Source organism: Mauremys reevesii, linkage group 3 (genome assembly GCF_016161935.1).
Source record: "Mauremys reevesii isolate NIE-2019 linkage group 3, ASM1616193v1, whole genome shotgun sequence".
Lineage (NCBI taxonomy): Eukaryota > Metazoa > Chordata > Testudines > Geoemydidae > Mauremys > Mauremys reevesii.
The window spans coordinates 74,540,635-74,558,738 of record NC_052625.1 but is presented as its reverse complement, the minus strand read 5'-3'; the positions used below and the strand labels follow the sequence as shown (position 1 = coordinate 74,558,738).

Below are 18,104 nucleotides of genomic sequence, written 5' to 3'. Positions count from 1 at the left end.
AAGCTTAAAGAAAAAGCAGGTCTGTTTTAATTTTTAGGGTATGTCTACACTTACTGAGTTTTTGCGCTGTAAGTTTCACCGGTGATAGGGAACTGGTGAAAGTAAAGCACTGGTTTGTGTACTCACTCAATTCCTCAGGCGTCAGAGTGTTTACACTACCAGCACTTCCATCGCTGGTGAGAGTAGCGCTGTAGGGCATCTATCCCACAGTGCAGTTCTCTTGATAGGTCTTGTGGGAAGGGGGGATGAGCGGAAGGTATTCTGGATCCCTGCTCAGTGCCCCGTGCTGCCCTGCTTCATGTCTCAGAAGCCCCATTACTTCCTTGTTTCTTCTGTGGCATTTTTTTTAAAACCTCCTGCTGTCTGGCTGCTTTTCCCGCCACATCTACAAACAAAGGGAAAGGGAGCTTCAAACTTCCCGGGGCTTACAGGGGGAGGGGCGGCCATCTGTGCATCAGAGCAGTGGAGATGCTGGCCAGAGTGGTCGCTTTTGGAACTGCAGGATATCCTCCGGAGGCCAAAAGGTGTTTACACTACTAGAACGTGTCTTCACTTTCACAGCAGCGCAAAAAGAACAGCTGTAAGAGCTGTATGCCTCTTGTGAAGGTGGTTTTCTTTTTGCGGTGAAACTTCTGAGTTTCACCACAAAAAGTCATTAACAAGTGTAGACGCTCCCGCAGTTTTAGTGCAAAAAAGGGACTTTTTGCGCTTTAAATGGTAAGTGTAGACATACCCTTAGTAAATGGCTTACTAATTAGTAGTTTCAAGTCGCAACAGGCTATAGAATTTTTATGTATTTTTTCAATGCAAAGAAAGGGGAAAAAAAGGTTTTACATATTTCATTCATATTAAATAAACAACTCTGGAAATATACCACTTTTTATCCAAACACAGTACTTACCTTTCTTGTTTTGTGAGGATTTTTCATTCTTGAAGACTTTTTTATATCCACTTCAGTAGTGTTTACACATCCAGGCTAAAAATTAAAAAAACATAAGAATGGAATCTGACATTGAACTCCATATTTACTGCATTTAGTTACTGCACAGTGAAGCTTGTACTATGGGTTAGAGTAAGCAGAGACATGGTCAAAACTGTGAAGTATGGATAAATCTATCCTGAGGATGACAAACTATATTCAACAACGTAAGATGCTGGAGTGTAGACTCCTCTGGAAAAATATGAGATAACACTGTATACAGGACCATGAATATTACCGGTTTGCACCCTGCATCTATGTAGCAGCAGCAAAGAATCCTGTGGCACCTTATAGACTAACAGACGTTTTGCAGCATGAGCTTTCGACGAAGTGGGTATTCACCCACGCAAGCTCATGCTGCAAAACATCTGTTAGTCTATAAGGTGCCACAGGATTCTTTGCTGCTTTTACAGATCCGGACTAACACGGCTACCCCTCTGATACTTGACATCTATGTAGCAATATGGATGCCACTATAATACAAAAGCAACACCTTCAGGAGATAATGTTTTGAAACCTGCACTGAGATCCACCTCCAATAGACAATCTGCTGTCTTAATTTATTACTTTAAAACATCATTAGGGTTCCCAGCACAATGTTGCTTGGTCTATTTTGAGTAGGGTTGCCAACTTTCTGATTGCAGAAAACCAAACACCCTTGCCTCACCCCTGCTCTGCCTCCACCCCTTCCCCAAAGCCCTGCCCTTGCCCTGCCCCTTCTCCTAGGGCCTGTCCCGCTCACTCCATCCCACCTCCCTCCCACCCTCGCTCACATGCTCACTTTCTCCAGGCAGGGGCAGGGGTTGGGGTGCGGGAGGGAGTGAGGGTTCTGACTGGGTGTGTGGGCTCACAGGTGGGGCCGGGGATGAGGGGCTTGGGGTGCAGGAGGGAGCTCCAGGATGGGGGGGTGAGGCCAAGGGGTTTGGAGTGTGGGAGGGAATTCTGGGATGAGGCAGGGAGATGGGGTGTGGCAGGGGGAATGGGCTCTTTGCTGGAGGTGCAGGAGGGGGCTCCCGCCTGGGGCAAGGGATTGGGTGCGGGAGGGGGTAAGGGCTCAGGCTGGGAGTGCAAGCTATTGTGTGGGGCCAGGGATGAGGGGTTTAGAGTGAAGGAGGGGGCTCTGGTCTGGGGCTGAGGGGTTCAGTGTACGGGACAGGTGCAGGCTCTGGGAGGGAGTTTGGGTGTGGTGGGGGCTCAGGGCTGGGGCAGGGGGGATTGGGGTGCAGGAGGCGGCTCTGGGCTGGGGGTTGGGGTGAGATCTTCATCTGGGAGTGCAGGCTCTGGGGTGGAGCCAGGGATGAGGGTTTTAGGGTACAGGAGGGGACTCAGTGGGGGGAGGGATAGCTCAGTGGTTTGTAAGTTCAATCCTTAAGGGGGCAATTTGGGGATTGGTCCTGCTTTGAGCAGGGGGTTGGACTAGATGACCTCCTGAGGTCCCTTCCAACCCTAATAATCTATTATTCTAGGCTGGAGCTGAAGGGTTTGGAGTGCAGGGGGGAACTCAATGCTTGGGCTGGGGGTTGGGATGCAGGAGTAGGTGTGCGGTGCAGGCTCTGGGAGGTACTTTGGGTGCAGGAGGGGGCTGGGGCAGGAGGTTGAGGTTTGGGGCTGGGGCTCTGTGTTTAACTCAGGCAGCTCCCAGGAGAGGCGGGCATGTCCCCCTAGCTCTGGCCAATGGGAGCCATGGAGCCAGCTCTCAGGGCAGGGGCAGCATGTGGAACCCCCATGGTCACCCCTACACCTAGGAGCCACACATGCCAGCTGCTTCCAGGAGCCGCACAGAGCCAGGGCAGGCAGAGAGCCTACCTTAGCCCTGCTGCGCCTCTGACAGGAGTTTTAGGGGCTCGGTCAGCAGTGCTGATGGGAACCACCGGGGTCCCTTTTCGGGCAGTCCAGTCGAAAACTGGAGGATTGGCAACACTAATTTTGAGATCTACTTTTGCTAGGCACCGCTTTTTGCTGGTTGTTCAGGTGGCCTTTAGGCAGATTTCACTTCATCTTTCTATGTTGAAAGGACTGTGAACAATATACAGAGGAGCATGAAAAAACACCTAATGTTCACTCTAGCAGGCATTTGTGACAGAGGTTGAGAGTGGAGCAGCTAAGATTATTATTCAATTAAATTATTACCTATAATTTGTGTTGGACACATAATTACAAATTGCTATAGCTCAAACTCATAACTCAGAGAGAGCAAATCCTTTTCAAGACCACAGAAGCAAAACACATGTTTCTTCCTTGGTTCTGTCAGGGACTCCAAACAATAAGAGATCTATGCAATGCTGTCATTTGAAAAGTGTGGTGGACCCAGAAAGCAATGCGTAGACTGTGCAAGGTGCCCCATAGCATATATGGAACCTACACCATGATCTTGACTATCACTCCTTCAGAAAGCAAGGACTATTGGACCACTTCTTTAAAAGGTAGCCTGAAGAAGGTGGGGAAATTGAGCTTGCTTCTTCATGTAACATAAAGGGGCTTGAACCGTTTTGACAAAATATAGACAAAAACATCTTTTCACATTTCCTGCTAATTTTTGTGTATTTTAGAAATTCAGGTCATGTCTAGCCTGAAAGGGACTCAATGGAGAACCAATGAAATTATGACATCACAAGAGACAAAGCTGAGCAATTGTGAGGGGAAGAGATTTTAGCTATGCTGTTTAAGATTATGTTTATGTAGAAATTTATTTAATGCCTATTTAACTGCCTAATAAATGCTTTGCTTAAAAGGCATAGGTTTTTAAGGTTCAACATTTCAGTTATGGGGTTGGAACTCACACTAAATACGTGAGGTACCCAAGAAAGTCCTCCAGTCAAACAAGCCTTTAAAATTAAAAAACATAAAGCAAATGGAAACAACAAACAAATGTACATTTCAGTCCCTCTTGCAACATCATAAAAAAGCACAAAAGGACACAACCCCCTTTTTTTTTTAGATCTGCTTGTACACGTTGTTACAAATGCAACTTTCTGTGTTTAAATAAGGTTTTGCACACAAAACTGAAGCCTTCTATAGGCATCCGCTGTCAGAAGAATGTGCTGCCACTACACTACATTGAGGCATGGTATGGTGAGCCAAAGATGGCATTTTAACCAAAGCTGTGTGAAACTCAATCATATTCATTCCTGAGGTACAGTGCAGTCATTTGAATCTTTTCATCAGTTTCAGTTAATGTTAGTTTGAACCCCAAGTTCTGCTCTGAGTTTCTGACTCAAAGTGACACTTGGCCAATTTAAGATTATAAAAATCATAAATCATTCAAGGTTACTAAAATTTAATAGAACCTTTAGAAAAACCTGTGCTGCCTTTCATATGTACAATCATACACTGATTGAACTCAATGGCAAAACTCTCATTGACTTTTATGGGAACACAATCAGGCCACAGATTTTTACCAAAACATCAAACATGGTGAGTTTTGTATTGTCTGGGGTTTCATACCCCAATTTTTACACAGACCTAACTGAAGCCTTTTACTCACTTTGACTTGCTTTACTGCAGGACATTTCAACAGCCAATCACTTAGGATATGACACATCCATAAAAGTAGATGATCTGGGAACCATGTTGCAAACACCACACAAAATTTCCACCATTTCATTATGCTTTTAGTGATTATGTCTCAGAAAAAAATTAATTTCAATATTTATCATAACAATTATAAATAATACATAAAAAGTAGGGAAAGGAGTCAAATTCATCCCAGAAATAACTCCATGAACAAATTCAACCCATTATTTCATTTTAAACTCTGTCTCACTAAAAAGACTGGGCCAGATTTTGTCTTTAATTATATTTAGTGATGTCAAAACGGTTATTGAAAACAGAATGTAACCTTCTCTCCCTTTTGTAAGCCTTTATACCCAGCTATTTGTAAACCTTATATCTTGTCCCTGGGTTTATGTCAGTATATTTTAAATGTGTTATGTTGTTGAAAACTTTTTTTTTTAAATGTTGCAAACACAGTTGCTCCAAGTTGGGACTTTACTGGGCCAATTTGAGCCTTCAATAAAATGTCAGAGTTGTTATAAATAGTACAGATTTAGGAGTTTATAATGGAAATGTCAGACTCTTCTTAATAGGTAGCACTAGAGGAGGTATTTCCGGAGGCAATAGAGTGAGAGGCACTGGGTATCTGAGTGCAGTGCCTTCCTTTAGTCCTGTGGTTTGAACACTAACTTGGGTCCCACCGGCTCTTCCCAGTGTGGAGACAAGATCTGAACTTGGATTTCCCACACGGCACAACAGTGCCTTAACCACTGGACTATTCTGAGGCCAGGCTTGCTTATAGAAGTGGTTCCCCTTTGGATAAATAACTACATAGTCACTGAAGCAGGGACTTGAACTTAAGTCTTCTACATCATGGGCAAGTACCCTTACCACTAGATATATGGTCAATCACATTCTTTGTCCGTGGTCCAATGACTGTTCATTGTCATTCATTGTGGCACTTCATAATAACTGTATTCAGGACACATACTAATCACTACATGAAGTCAGGAAGACATATACCTATAGCTTTATATGGCACCATTCACAATACAGTACACTTATTGGATGCTAAAAAGCACAGTGTAGCATAATCAAGTTCATTAATAGGGAAGAGTTCACTTTTTTTAGCCATTAAGCTCTAGACACCTTTGTAAAGAAAACATGGGTTTATGGACTATTGGTTTATTTTGGCAGAGCAACTTTTAGGAAATATATAGTTAGCTGGGTCCTCTTTTACTTTCTCTGAAGTAATAAAAGCAGGACAAGAAACCCCTGGTTCTTATTAACCAAATATATCGAAGTGAAAGAGATAACAGAGACAAATATTTATAGGAAATAAAGGTTTGTTTAAAAAACACTTTGGATCTGAACCCCAAACATGCCAGTACCAGAATTATAGTAACCTAGGTAAGTAAGTAAATTAACTGATTCTTGTCTGAGTTTTTGAAAGCCTTTGCGATTCATTACTAACTTTTAGCATTCAGCAGATGATCGTCCAGTGATCAGCCACACAGAACCCATCCATCTCCTCACTGATCATCCCCTACTAAAATGACCTTCCACCATTCCTTCCATAGCAACTTTCTTAAGGTTATTTCCATCTCCATGCCTAATGTGACCAAAGTATATAAGTTTGCATCTGTATATTTCTGACATCAGGATCTGCTTCTCTCCAATAATATTTCTAACAGGCATTAGCCTTTGTGACAGTCTGTACTAGTATGTTCACTACTTTAACAAACTGTGGTGAATCTGGTTCAAAGTATGCCTTGTGAGGAATCATTTGAATAGCCGTAATCTGCTGAGTTTATTATCCATTAAAACATGTATATCAACATTGTATGTGAAGTTATAAGATTCAACTGTATGATTGTTACTGAAATATGTTGTAATTCTGGGTAACACCCACAAACCATTTTTTCAGAGACAAAGACACTAGCACCCTAGACAGGTGTTGACAGGCTATCACCAGTTTAAACAGCCATTCTCTAGCAGGGGGAAAAGTATAAACAAGAAACTTACATTTCACAGAGATGGTTCAAACCTCACTTACACAAGAGACTACTTGTCGCCAGCACCACAGCTGGGGCTAATCCTCAGAGGGGAGAATTGTATAAGAATGAGATACAGTGGCCTCCAACTCACCTCTCATCTCTCTGCTCATGACATCAGTGAATACCTGAAGGACACTGAACTAAGGAGGAGTGATCCTAGGCTGAAAAGAGACCCAGCCTGTGAAATTTACAACAGAGTATGGTGAGACAAAACCTTTGCTTTTAAATTCACTTAGCTTGTTAAGTTATGCAAGCTAATACCTATTGTTTTTTTTAATTTTATTTTGTAACCAACCCTGATTTTTATTCATCATCATTTGTAATCACTTAAAATCTATCTTTCTGGAGTTAATAACCTTATTTTAGTTTTTTATCTCAACCAGTGTCTATTTTGATTAAAGTGTGTGGGGAAACTCCATTTGGGACAACAAATCTGATGCATTATTATTGTCCTTTGATAAAATGATGGACTTTCTATGAGCTTGTACTATTCAGAAGGGTACTGAGCAATACAAGATGCAAATTTCTGAGGTATGAGGCTGAGACTATGAATTTGCTGGTGCTGCCCTGTATGTAATTCATGAGTGATTGGTCAGAGTGCTCATGTATTTAGCTAAGAGTGAACTTGCATGCTGAACACTGTGTGAACATGCCAGGAGTGGATGTTCTGACAGCAAAGCAGTGTAAAAGGCACCCCAGGCTAGTGAATTAAGGGGACGCAACTGTTCAACAGTCCATATTGTGCCCTGGACAATATCATAGTCTTCTTTTCTGCCCAGGAAATACACAAGAGACTTCACCAGCACCATATTCCAAAAAGCTTAACTTCTCAGCAGCATTAGCCTGATTTAGATCCATAAATTGCTATAGAAAAAAAATTAGACTTTTCACCATAGTACCTTTGTACATTTTAAGATGCCACAATTTTTCCACCTTTTCTCATGGGAAACCATAGCTAAGTGAGCCATCCCTAGTCTTCGTCCCATTTCTTTAGAATAGCCTTGTGGTTGGATGTATATGATCCCAGTTAATTAAATTAATCTACTGCCTCTACAGCTCATCTGTGAATTGCGATGTCTGCTCCTGATGTCACATCCTGTTTTTGTTAGTCACATCAACATTCATGTATTTTGTTTTCATCACATTAAGGAATAGTTGATATTCCTTACTAACTGTTTTTATAGACGCCAATGTTTGTTGTGTTCACTGGTGGTTATAGAAAAGACTGTCTTTAATGAGGCACAGTGACCTCATTTTGACACAGAGGGGGTAAATGCACCCTGTGGGATGCACTTAGTCCCACCCCTTCATCCTCGGAGAAAGTGCTGTGACAGGGCAGGAAGTAAAATGATTTTTAAATGTCTTCAAGACACCAAGAAATTCCTTAGCATGAAGCCAAGGTTTCCCATTCCCCTAAAAATGCACAGGATATCATCATCATTATCTATGAAACAACAACAGTGTCTTCAGAAAGAGAAAAGAATTAATCGAGGTGAGCTCCTGCAAAATGATATTATTTCTGTGTGCTTATTGCTACTAAGAAGTTTGGTTGTTAAAAGCCCAGCAGATGACTGGTAGAAAAGGAATCTGAAAGATTCAGATGAAGTGCTGGAGGACTGGAAATGCCAATCAGAGAAATGGAAAAAAAAAGTGTCTGATCTAGGAAAGTACACTATAGGTAAAATTTATTATACCAGAATAGGAGTATTTTAATTTGTGAATGAGGTAGAAAAAAAGATGATATTCTGCTCAGGTGGTGTAATTCTGGAGGAAAACCATTGATCTCATCAGCTCAATTGATTTCACTGGAGTTCTTACAAATTTACACCGTGTAATTGAGCCAAATTTGCCCCTTTTAAAAGAGATTAAACAAATGAAATACTAAAGAGGAGTTATACTCAACTGGGGAAAGATACCAGTCCTTACATCTTACTGTTTGGAGCTTATATTAATGCTCTATTTGAATGACTCATTAAATTTTCTGATGTTGTAAAAAAAAAGACACACACTGTAAGTTTTAAAAAATTCAGATAGTAAGGTAGCTTGAAAATGAAACTAAAATTAACTGCTGAAAATTTCAAAACAACACTCATTGAGCTAGAATATAGTGCACAAGTACAAAAGGACAGAATTAAATGAGCATAAGAGGCTTTTGCAGAGGAACATAGTGCCATATTAGTGAATTCTTGGCAAGAACAGCTACATGATATGAAAATGCACACAGTATAGTTGAAAGAAAACACTACAGCCAGAGAACGTGTCCTGTTTTTCATCTTATTTAGCTTTGTGATATTTGGAATGGATATATTCAACCAATTTTGCAGCTTTCTAATAGCTAGAGAAGGGGGATAATATGGAAACACAATGAGTGAATTACACAGTTCATCAGAAAAGAGTTCTTCTTTGCCATCTCAAAATATTTAGTTTGCTTTTGGACATAATATTATCAAAAGGACGGTCACTTTTAGAGGGCGAAAAAGTATGAAGAGATGCACAGAGTGTATAAAGCTGCATAAGAAAATAGCTCAGTTTTCTCAGGGGACATAACACAGTAGTGAGTAAGGGACAACCTCCCTTCCAAGAGCATGAATGGAAGGCAAAGAGTAGAGATAAAGATTAGCAGTAGGAGAAAGGGCAAATAGTAGCCATCTATATGAGGGAGTGGGACGTCAAGGAAGTCACGGGTTGGGAGAAAGGCCAGTGTGCAAATAACCTATGCAGGAGGCTCTAGTCTCTCCCCTCAAATCCCATTTGTGCTGAGATGCATACAAAAATATAAACACCCAATGAGGAGTAGGTGGAGTTATTGTCAGGGATGGTCATTTTATTTTAATTTATTATACATAAATAAAAGCCTTTAAGTGGTCTGCAATTTCAAACTGTGGGATCACAAATTGGGCATTATTTTATTGTTAATCTAATCCCTACCTCCACTCTTTGTTACACTCACATTTCAAATTCTATTGTAAGCTCCACGGGGCAGGGGCTGTTTCTTCAATGTGTTTGTAAAGCCTTTAGGTGCTAAGCAGAATAAAAGTAATAAAACAATAATCTTTAGAATGGGCCTGAGGTTTTGACAGGCCAGACCTATAGGCAAAGACTGAGGGTCTAATCCTGAGAAATAGCAAGCATCCACAACTGCTCCTGATGGCAATAGGAGCGGAGCATGCTCAGTACCTCTGAGAAGATGACCTCTAGACTTAAAACTTCTATATGATCTAGAAGGATAAGCAAGAAAACCTAAATATATATGCCTAGAATGATGCCTAAAGTGAGATTTGATTAAAATGTTAAAAAAGGGAAAAGGTCAATAACAGATTCAGAGATTATAAAATCAAGAGGGCCAATTGTGATAATCCATTCTCACCTCTGTATAACACACACCATAGGTCTTCCTGAATTAATGCCTGTTTGAACTAGAATATATCATTCAGAAAAAAAATCCAATTTTGATTTTAAAATTGCCCTTGATGGAGAATCCACTACAGCCCTTCCTAAATTGTTCCAATGATTAATTATCAATACTATCAAAATTTTGTGCCTTTTTTCTAGTCTGAATTTTTATAGCTTCAACTTTCGGCCACTGGATTGTGTTATACCTGCGTCTGCGAGACTGAAGAGCTTCTATTATCAAATTTGTTCTCCATGTAGGTCCTTACGACTGTGATCAAGTTGCCCCTTAACCTTCTTTGGGATAAGCTAAATAGATCGACTCAATTAGCTCATTCACTATGAGGCATGTTTTCCAACCCTCTAATCATTCTTGTGGCTCTTCTCTGAACCTTCTCCACTTTTTTAAAATTCTTGAATTGTGAATGCCAGCACCGGACCCAGTATTTCAGCAGCAGTCACACCAGTGCCAAATACAGAGGAAATATAAACTTACTACCCCTACTCAATATTCCCCTGTGTATACAGCCAAGGATTCCATTAGCCCTTTGTCCCCAGCATCAACCTGGGAACTCACATTCATCTGATTATCTACTGTGACCAAGTCTTTTTCAGAGTCACTGCCTCCCATAATACAGTGCCCCATTCTGTTAGTAATAATTAGCAGGAAGTTCTTTCCTGCTCAAAAATGGACAGGATTGTCCCTGGTATTCTTCTGTGGCAGAGGCTAATATTATAATTGAAAGCCTGTATGTGAACAGTCAGCTTGCACTACTCTGGTTCTCCTAAGCAATCGATGCATCAGAAGGGAGGAAACAGGGAGTGTATTAATTAAAAGCACTGAAATTGAAAGGGCAGAATATGTCTAATGACCTAAGGGCATTACTTAGATTTGGAGGGGAGGTATTCAAAGTTCAGATCTAAACACAAAACATACTGACAGTCACTTGCATCCTTTTTTCTACATTCCATCAACAAAGACTACACAAACCCCAGACTTAAAATATATTAAAAAAATAATAATGGCCTCATGCTCTGAGCCACCCAGCCTCTTAGTGTGGAAAGTCCCTATAGGGAGAATCCACATGTATAATTCTGGCATTCCTGGACACACCTGTTCTGTGAATGAAGTACTTGAATGTTCCAAGGCTATCCACCCAGCATCTTTCACAACCCAAAGGCAAAAACAACCTCCAGAGTGGCTATACCCTGTCCAGTATAGCCGAGAGGGGTAGCCGTGTTAGTCTGAATCTGTAAAAGCAGCAAAGAGTCCTGTGGCATCTTATAGACTAGCAGACGTATTGGAAAAACCCACTTCATCAGATGCATGTCATGCATCTGACGAAGTGGGTATTCACCCATGAAAGCTCATGCTCCAATACGTCTGTTAGTCTATAAGGTGCCACAGGACTCTTTGCTGCCTATACCCTGTCCGGCATTCAGAGTTTTAACCTACAATCCTGAAGTTTTTTCAGGGCATACTTGGTTTTGCTGGTTTCCCTGCTTTCCCAGTCCTCCACAGAAGCAGAACTCTGGGCAGAGAGTCATGCTGATTAACTTCCTTCAAGGCAGCAGCAAGAAACAAGAGTTAGGATTTTCACCAGCGCTCAGTATTGGCCTAACTCTGCTGCCATTGAAGTCAACATTACATTTACTTCTCAAATCCCCACTCTGGATGCCAAAGGACTACATAATAATACTGGAATGACTAACATCCCAGTGACATAAGATATTACGATATTTTTCAATTTTTCCCTTTATATTATTTTTTGAGGTCAGGAAATAATAAATCTCCCTACATAATGATTTAAGATCTCTAGACATAGGTATAGCAAAGAAACCAACTCTTTAATATATTAAACTTAATATCTTAGTTTTGACTTTTATCCACACATTAATGTGATAAATTAACATTTTGTTAAAACTTGACACATGGCATTAAAAAAGATGAACATTTTTCTCCTTAGATACTAAGAATAAAAAAATACCCAGAAGTGAGAAAAAATCCTTGTGAAACCATCTTAAAATACTATTGAAATAGATTTAGAAAGGTATAATTTGCACCTGTGAAAAAGCAAAAATTACAGTCTTCTAACTCTGAATATCTTGCAGTTCACTGTGAAAGTTGGGAGTTTAAAAATATGAAACCTTCTATGATGGGTCAATTTAAAAGGAGAACACAATTGCTCCCAAGGCAGAATATTCTGCTATCAATTTAGTCAGTAAACAACATATCTACTCTAGAATTAGGCAAATGGATGAAAGAGAAGGGGACAAATGCCTTTTGCAGTATCTTTAAACCTTTTGCAACTAGGATTTGACTAGTGCGCAGATTTGCATATACCATACAAGTCCCCCAGTTTTCGTTTCTGCAGATGGACACTTCATCTTTCTTTATGTAGGACCAATCATCAAATGTCTTTGCAATTACTATTTTAAAAGCTTTAATGTCATTTGAAGATTTCCCTAGAACAATTTAGAGTCTTTGTGGGAAACCCTTTATGGACAAAACCAACAAGGAGTCCGGTGGCACCTTAAAGGCTAACAGATTTATTTGGGCATAAGCTTTCGTGGGTAAAGAAAAACAAACTTCTTCAGATGCTTGGAGTGAAAATTACAGATACAGGTATAGATATATTGGCACATGAAGAGAAGGGAGTTACCTTACAAGTGGAGGACCAGTGTTGACAAGGCCAATTCAGTCAGGGTGGATGTGGTCCACTCCCAATAATTGATGAGGCGGTGTCAATACCAAGAGAGGAAAAATTGCTTTGTAGTGAGCCAGCCACTCCCAGTCCCTATTCAAGCCCAAATTAATGGTGTTAAGTTTGCAAATGAATTGTAGCTCTACAATTTATCTTTGAAGTCTGTTTTTGAAGGCGTTTTGTTGAAGAATGGCTACTTTTAAATCTGTTATTTAACGTGGAGGGAGATTGAAGTGTTCTCCTACTGGCTTTTGTATGTTACCATTTCTGATGTCTGATTTGTGCCCATTTATTCTTTTATGTAGAGACTGTCTAGTTGGATATAGACTAACACGGCTACCCCTCTGATATGTGGCACCTTTATGGACAAAAATCTGCTCATAATCATGTTTCTCCTTAATATAATAAGTATGTTTTGAGATACAGTTAACACTAGCTGCTTTTCTTATACAATGCCTTTTTAACAGGACCACCCTAATTTTACTAGAAACAAGCCCTTCAATAGAGTTATGCTGCAAGATTTCTATTTAGTGTATAGTATGTAAATTGTACACTAATATTTTAAAGAGTTTCCAAAAGATTTCCTGGAAGATTTGAAACCTATTCTGTATGACTAAGCACTATATTTATTTCTTATAGAGCTTGGATACTGTATGGGGCAAATTCTGCCCTCAGTTAAACTCTAAAAACCCTGTTGATACCATTGGGAGTGGAAGAGCATAACAAAACATAATTTGGCCTTGATATGTCGAAGTACTTTTGCCAAGTTTCTGTCAGATATTTAAAATCAAACTTAGCCCCTTTCTATCTATCATTTAATATTCCCCTTATCTCAGAGTGTGTATGGCATGATATTAACCATGAGAGACTTGGAGCAAAGGATTTATCACTCATACCAGGGCAAATTCACTGCTGGAAAAAAATGGCTGCAGCTCCACTTAAGTTGAAGGAGTTCGAACCCTGTAAGACATTAATTTGGCCCACTGTAGGTGGGAGGATATTATTAATAGCTTAGACATGGCATTTAGTATGAATTCCTCATGCTGACTAAGCCAGTATTTTTTTTAAAAGAAAATCTTTAAAGCCTTCAGAGGTTAGTAACAATTTCAGCTAGATGTGACACAGAAAAAATTGGTAGTTCATCATGTACTTGAATAAATTATTCTATACCAATTGGGAAGGCTAAGCACGGCAAACTTCAAAGACATGAGTATATTATTAAGAAACTAGACAGAGGCAAGGGTGGATGACTAAGCACTAGTACTACTTGGCAGAGCCGGATTTAGGGGCAGGTGACCCAGGAGATCACCTTGGGTGCCAGGTTTGGGAGGCGCCAGGCTTAGGGTGCTGTTTTCACTGTTAGCAACAAAAAGGAAATGTATCGTCCTACGAGACAGGGATAAATCATGCATCTAAATTGTACATCAAAGCTGTGAAATGGGCTACAAATTCAATACAAAATAAGGTATTAATAATTTTGTAAAGTTGGGGGAGACACCAAAGATGCTCCTCACTTGGGGTGCTATTTGGTCTAGGGCCGGCCCCGCTACTGGATACTACTGTTTGTGTTCCTGATGCTTGCTGGTAGACTGTATGGAGCTGCATTATCATATCATTCCAATAAAAAACACATCTGAGGGATAAGGCATCCTAGCCTTGCTTACCAGAACCATCCCTGGAATTTTCATGAAAACATATCAATAGTGGGCCCTTTTAAAAACACTGATACTTTCTACACCATTTGCCAACAATTACTACATAATACTATCTGAGATAAAACTGATTGCCACATATTGTTTCCTATACTAAGAACAAGAGATAGCTGTAGCAGTGGGTTACTGAGTGATAACTGAATTTTGATTTCAAAGTTGTAATTTTTAGAAGTTTTTGTGGTAGTCCCTATACTTCAAATGGGAAATATGATAAAGAATATGATACATTTTACTTACAATGGTAGGGAGTGGGCAATGTTTAATGACGTCCACTGTACTAAATCCAAACAATCCAATTAGCTGTCCCGGGTGTCAAGTTTCACTCCATATTTTTATGAAAACATGCTTATGATATGAATATGACATAACAGATATACTTTATGCAAGATGGCTCATGTAAGATATCGTTGGAAAGGTTAGGACTTACTGAATGCGATAATCCAATTTGTATGCCTGTATCATTTCAGTATCTGAAGTTAGGAATATATACTAGGTATCTGTATTTCAAATGTGTTACTTTAGACTCATAGAATCAGACTTTAAGGTCAGAAGGGACCATTATGATCATCTAGTCTGACCTCCTGCACAATGCAGGCCACAGAATCTCACCCATCCGCTCCTGTAACAAACCCCTAACCTATGTCTGAGTTATTGAAGTCCTCAAATTGTGGTTTGAAGACCTCAAGCTGCAGAGAATCCTCCAGCAGGATGTCACCCCCAACTAGCCCTTCAGGTACAACAATGGAAAAGCCAGACAGGGCTAATGGGCCACTAGCAGAGACAATGGACTGTGAAAGAGCTTAGTCTTCCTGTGAACTTTCCTGACAGCCTAGGAGTAATGGCTGCGACTGTCCTGCAGAGAGACATGGGTCTGAGTCACCTGGTACTGGACTCACCCCTTGGAATGCCAGTGTTCTCCCACTGGGAGACAAAGGGTTCCTGCCATACACAAGAGCTATAAAAGGCAGGGGAGTGACATTGTGGTTCTCCTCTCCCTCCCCACCCAAAGAGACACTGAAAAACACCTGGAAGCAAGAACTGAACTGAGAGGAGAAGGGTTGAACCCAGGCTGGGAGGGCATCCAGTTGGTGAGTGGAAATACCTGAAATCTCTAGCGGCAGACCAGTTCACAGGCCTTTCAAGACTTTCTGTAATCTACCTGTGACAATATTTAGGGTGAGAAATTACATTTTGTAACCTGTTCCTTAAGTGTATTGAGCTTAGCTTGCATATTTTATTTTATTTAATATAAGAACGGCCATAGTGGGTCAGACCAAAGGTCCATCTAGCCCAGTACCCTGTCTTCCAACAGTGGCCAATGCCAAGGGCCCCAAAGGGAATGACCAGACCAGGTAATCATCAAGTGATCCATCCCCTGTCACCCATTCCCTGCTTCTGGCAAACAGAGGGTAGGGACACCATCCCTGCCCATCCTGGCTAATAGCCATTGTTGGACCCATTCTCCATGAACTTATCTAGTTCTTTTTTGAACCCTGTTATAGTCTTGGCCTTCACAACATCCTCTGGCAGGGAGTTCCATAGGTTGACTGTGCGTTGTGTGAAAAAATACCTCCTTTTGTTTGTTTTAAACCTGATGCCTATTAATTACATTTGGTGGCCCCTAGTTCTTGTGTTATGAGAAGGAGTAAATAACACTTCCTTATTTAGTCGTCTCTTTTCCAAGCTGAAAAGTCCCAAGCTTATTAATCTCTCCTCATACGGAAGCCATTCCATACCCCTAATAATTTTTGTTGCCCTTTTCTGAACCTTTTCCAAGTCCAATATATCTTTTTTGAGATGTAGCAACCACATCTGCACACAGTATTGAAGATGTGGGCATACCATGGATTTATATAGAGGCAATATGATATTTTCTGTCTTATTATCGATTCCTTTCTTAATGATTCCCAACATTCTGTTCACTTGTTTGACTGCCACTGCACATTGACTGGATGTTTTCAGAGAACTATCCACAATGACTCCAAGATCTTTCTTGAGTGGTAACAACTAATTTAGACCCCATCATTTTATATGTATAGTTGGGTTTAAGTTTGCATTTATCAACATTGAATTTCATCTGCCATTTTGGTGCCCAGTCACCCAGTTTTGAGAGATCCTTTTGTAGCTCTTCGCAGTCTGCCCAGGACTTGGCTAGTTTTGTATCATCTGCAAATTTTGCCACCTCACTGTTTACCCCTTTTACCAGATCATTTATAAATATGTTGAATAGGACTGGCCCAAGTACAGACCCCTGGGGGACACCACTGTACACCTCTCTTCATTCTGAAAACTGACCTTTTATTCCTACCCTTTGTTTCCTATATTTTAATCAGTTACCAATCCATGAGAGAACCTTCCTTCTTATCCCATGACTGCTTACTTCGCTTAAGAGGCTTTGGTGAGGGACCTTGTCAAAGGCTTTCTGAAAATCTAAATATACTATATCCACTGGATCGCCCTTGTCCACATGCTTGTTGACCCCATCAAAGAATTCTAGTAGATTGGTGAAGCATGATTTCCCTTTACAAAAACCATATTGACTATTCCCCAACAAATTATATTCATCTAGGTGTCTGACAATTTTGTTCTTTACTATAGTTTCAAACAGTTTGCCCGGTACTGAAATCAGGCTTACCAGCCTGTAATTGGCAGGGTCACCTCTGGAGCCCTTTTCAAAAATTGGCATCACATTAGCTATCCTCCAGTCATTTGGTACAGAAGCTAATTTAAATGATAGGTTACAGATCACAGTTAGTAGTCCTGCAATTTCACATTTGAGTTCCTTCACAACTCTTGGGTGAATACCATCTGGTCCTGGTGACTTACTACTGTTTAGTTTATCAATTTGTTCCAAAACCTCCTCTAATGTCACCTCAATCTGGAACAGTTCCTCGGATTTGTCACCTAAAAGAATGGCTCAATTTGGGAATCTCCCTCACATCCTCAACTGTGAAGACCGATGCAAAGAATTTATTTATTTTCTCTGCAGTGGCCTTATCATCCTTGAATGCTCCTTTAGCATCTTGATTGTCCAGTGGCCCCACTGGCTGTTTAGCAGGCTTCTTGCTTCTGATGTACTTTAAAAAATTGCTATTACTTTTTTGAGTCTTTGGCTAGTTGCTCTTCAAATTCTTTTTTGGCCTTCTTAATTATATTTTTACACTTCATTTGCCAGAGTTTATGCTGCTTTCCATTTTCCTCATTAGGATTTAACTTCCACTGTTTAAAGAATGCCTTTTTGCCTCTCACTACTTCTTCTACTTTGTTGTTTAGCCAAAGTGGCTCTTTTTTGGTTCTCTTACTATGTTTTTTAATTTGGGGTACAGATTTAAGTTGAGCCTCTATTATGGTGTCTTTAAAAAGTTTCCATGAAGCTTGCAGAGGTTTTACTTTTGATGCTATACCTTTTAATTTCTGTTTCACTAATCTCCTCATATTTGTGTAGTTCCCCTTTCTGAAATTAAATGCTCCAGTGTTGGGCCCCTGTAGTGTTTTCCCTGCAACAGGGATGTTAAATTTAATTATATTATGGTCACTATTACCAAGCGGTGCAGCTATATTCACCTCTTGGACCTGATCCTGTGCTCCATTTAGGACTAAATCAAGAATTGCCTCTTCCCTTGTGGGTTCCAGGACTAGCTGCTCCAAGAAACAGTCATTTAAGGTGTCAAGAAACGTAATCTCTGCATCCATTCCTGAGGCGATATTTACCCAATCAATATGGGGATAGTTGAAATTCCCCATTATTATTGAGTTTCTTATTTTAATA

At 40.3% G+C, this 18,104-nt stretch overlaps 1 protein-coding gene across 7 annotated transcripts in view; it reads right to left on the bottom strand.

Moving 5' to 3' along the window:
- The window catches only part of RGS7 (regulator of G protein signaling 7), a 478,754-nt gene that overhangs the window by 39,128 nt on the left and 421,522 nt on the right, over window positions 1-18,104 (bottom strand). For all 7 annotated transcript variants that reach the window (XM_039529565.1, XM_039529559.1, XM_039529560.1 and 4 more), the window contains one exon: window positions 902-976. In XM_039529565.1, the coding sequence (XP_039385499.1) occupies window positions 902-976 (75 nt within the window). The remainder of the gene's footprint in view (window positions 1-901; window positions 977-18,104) is intronic.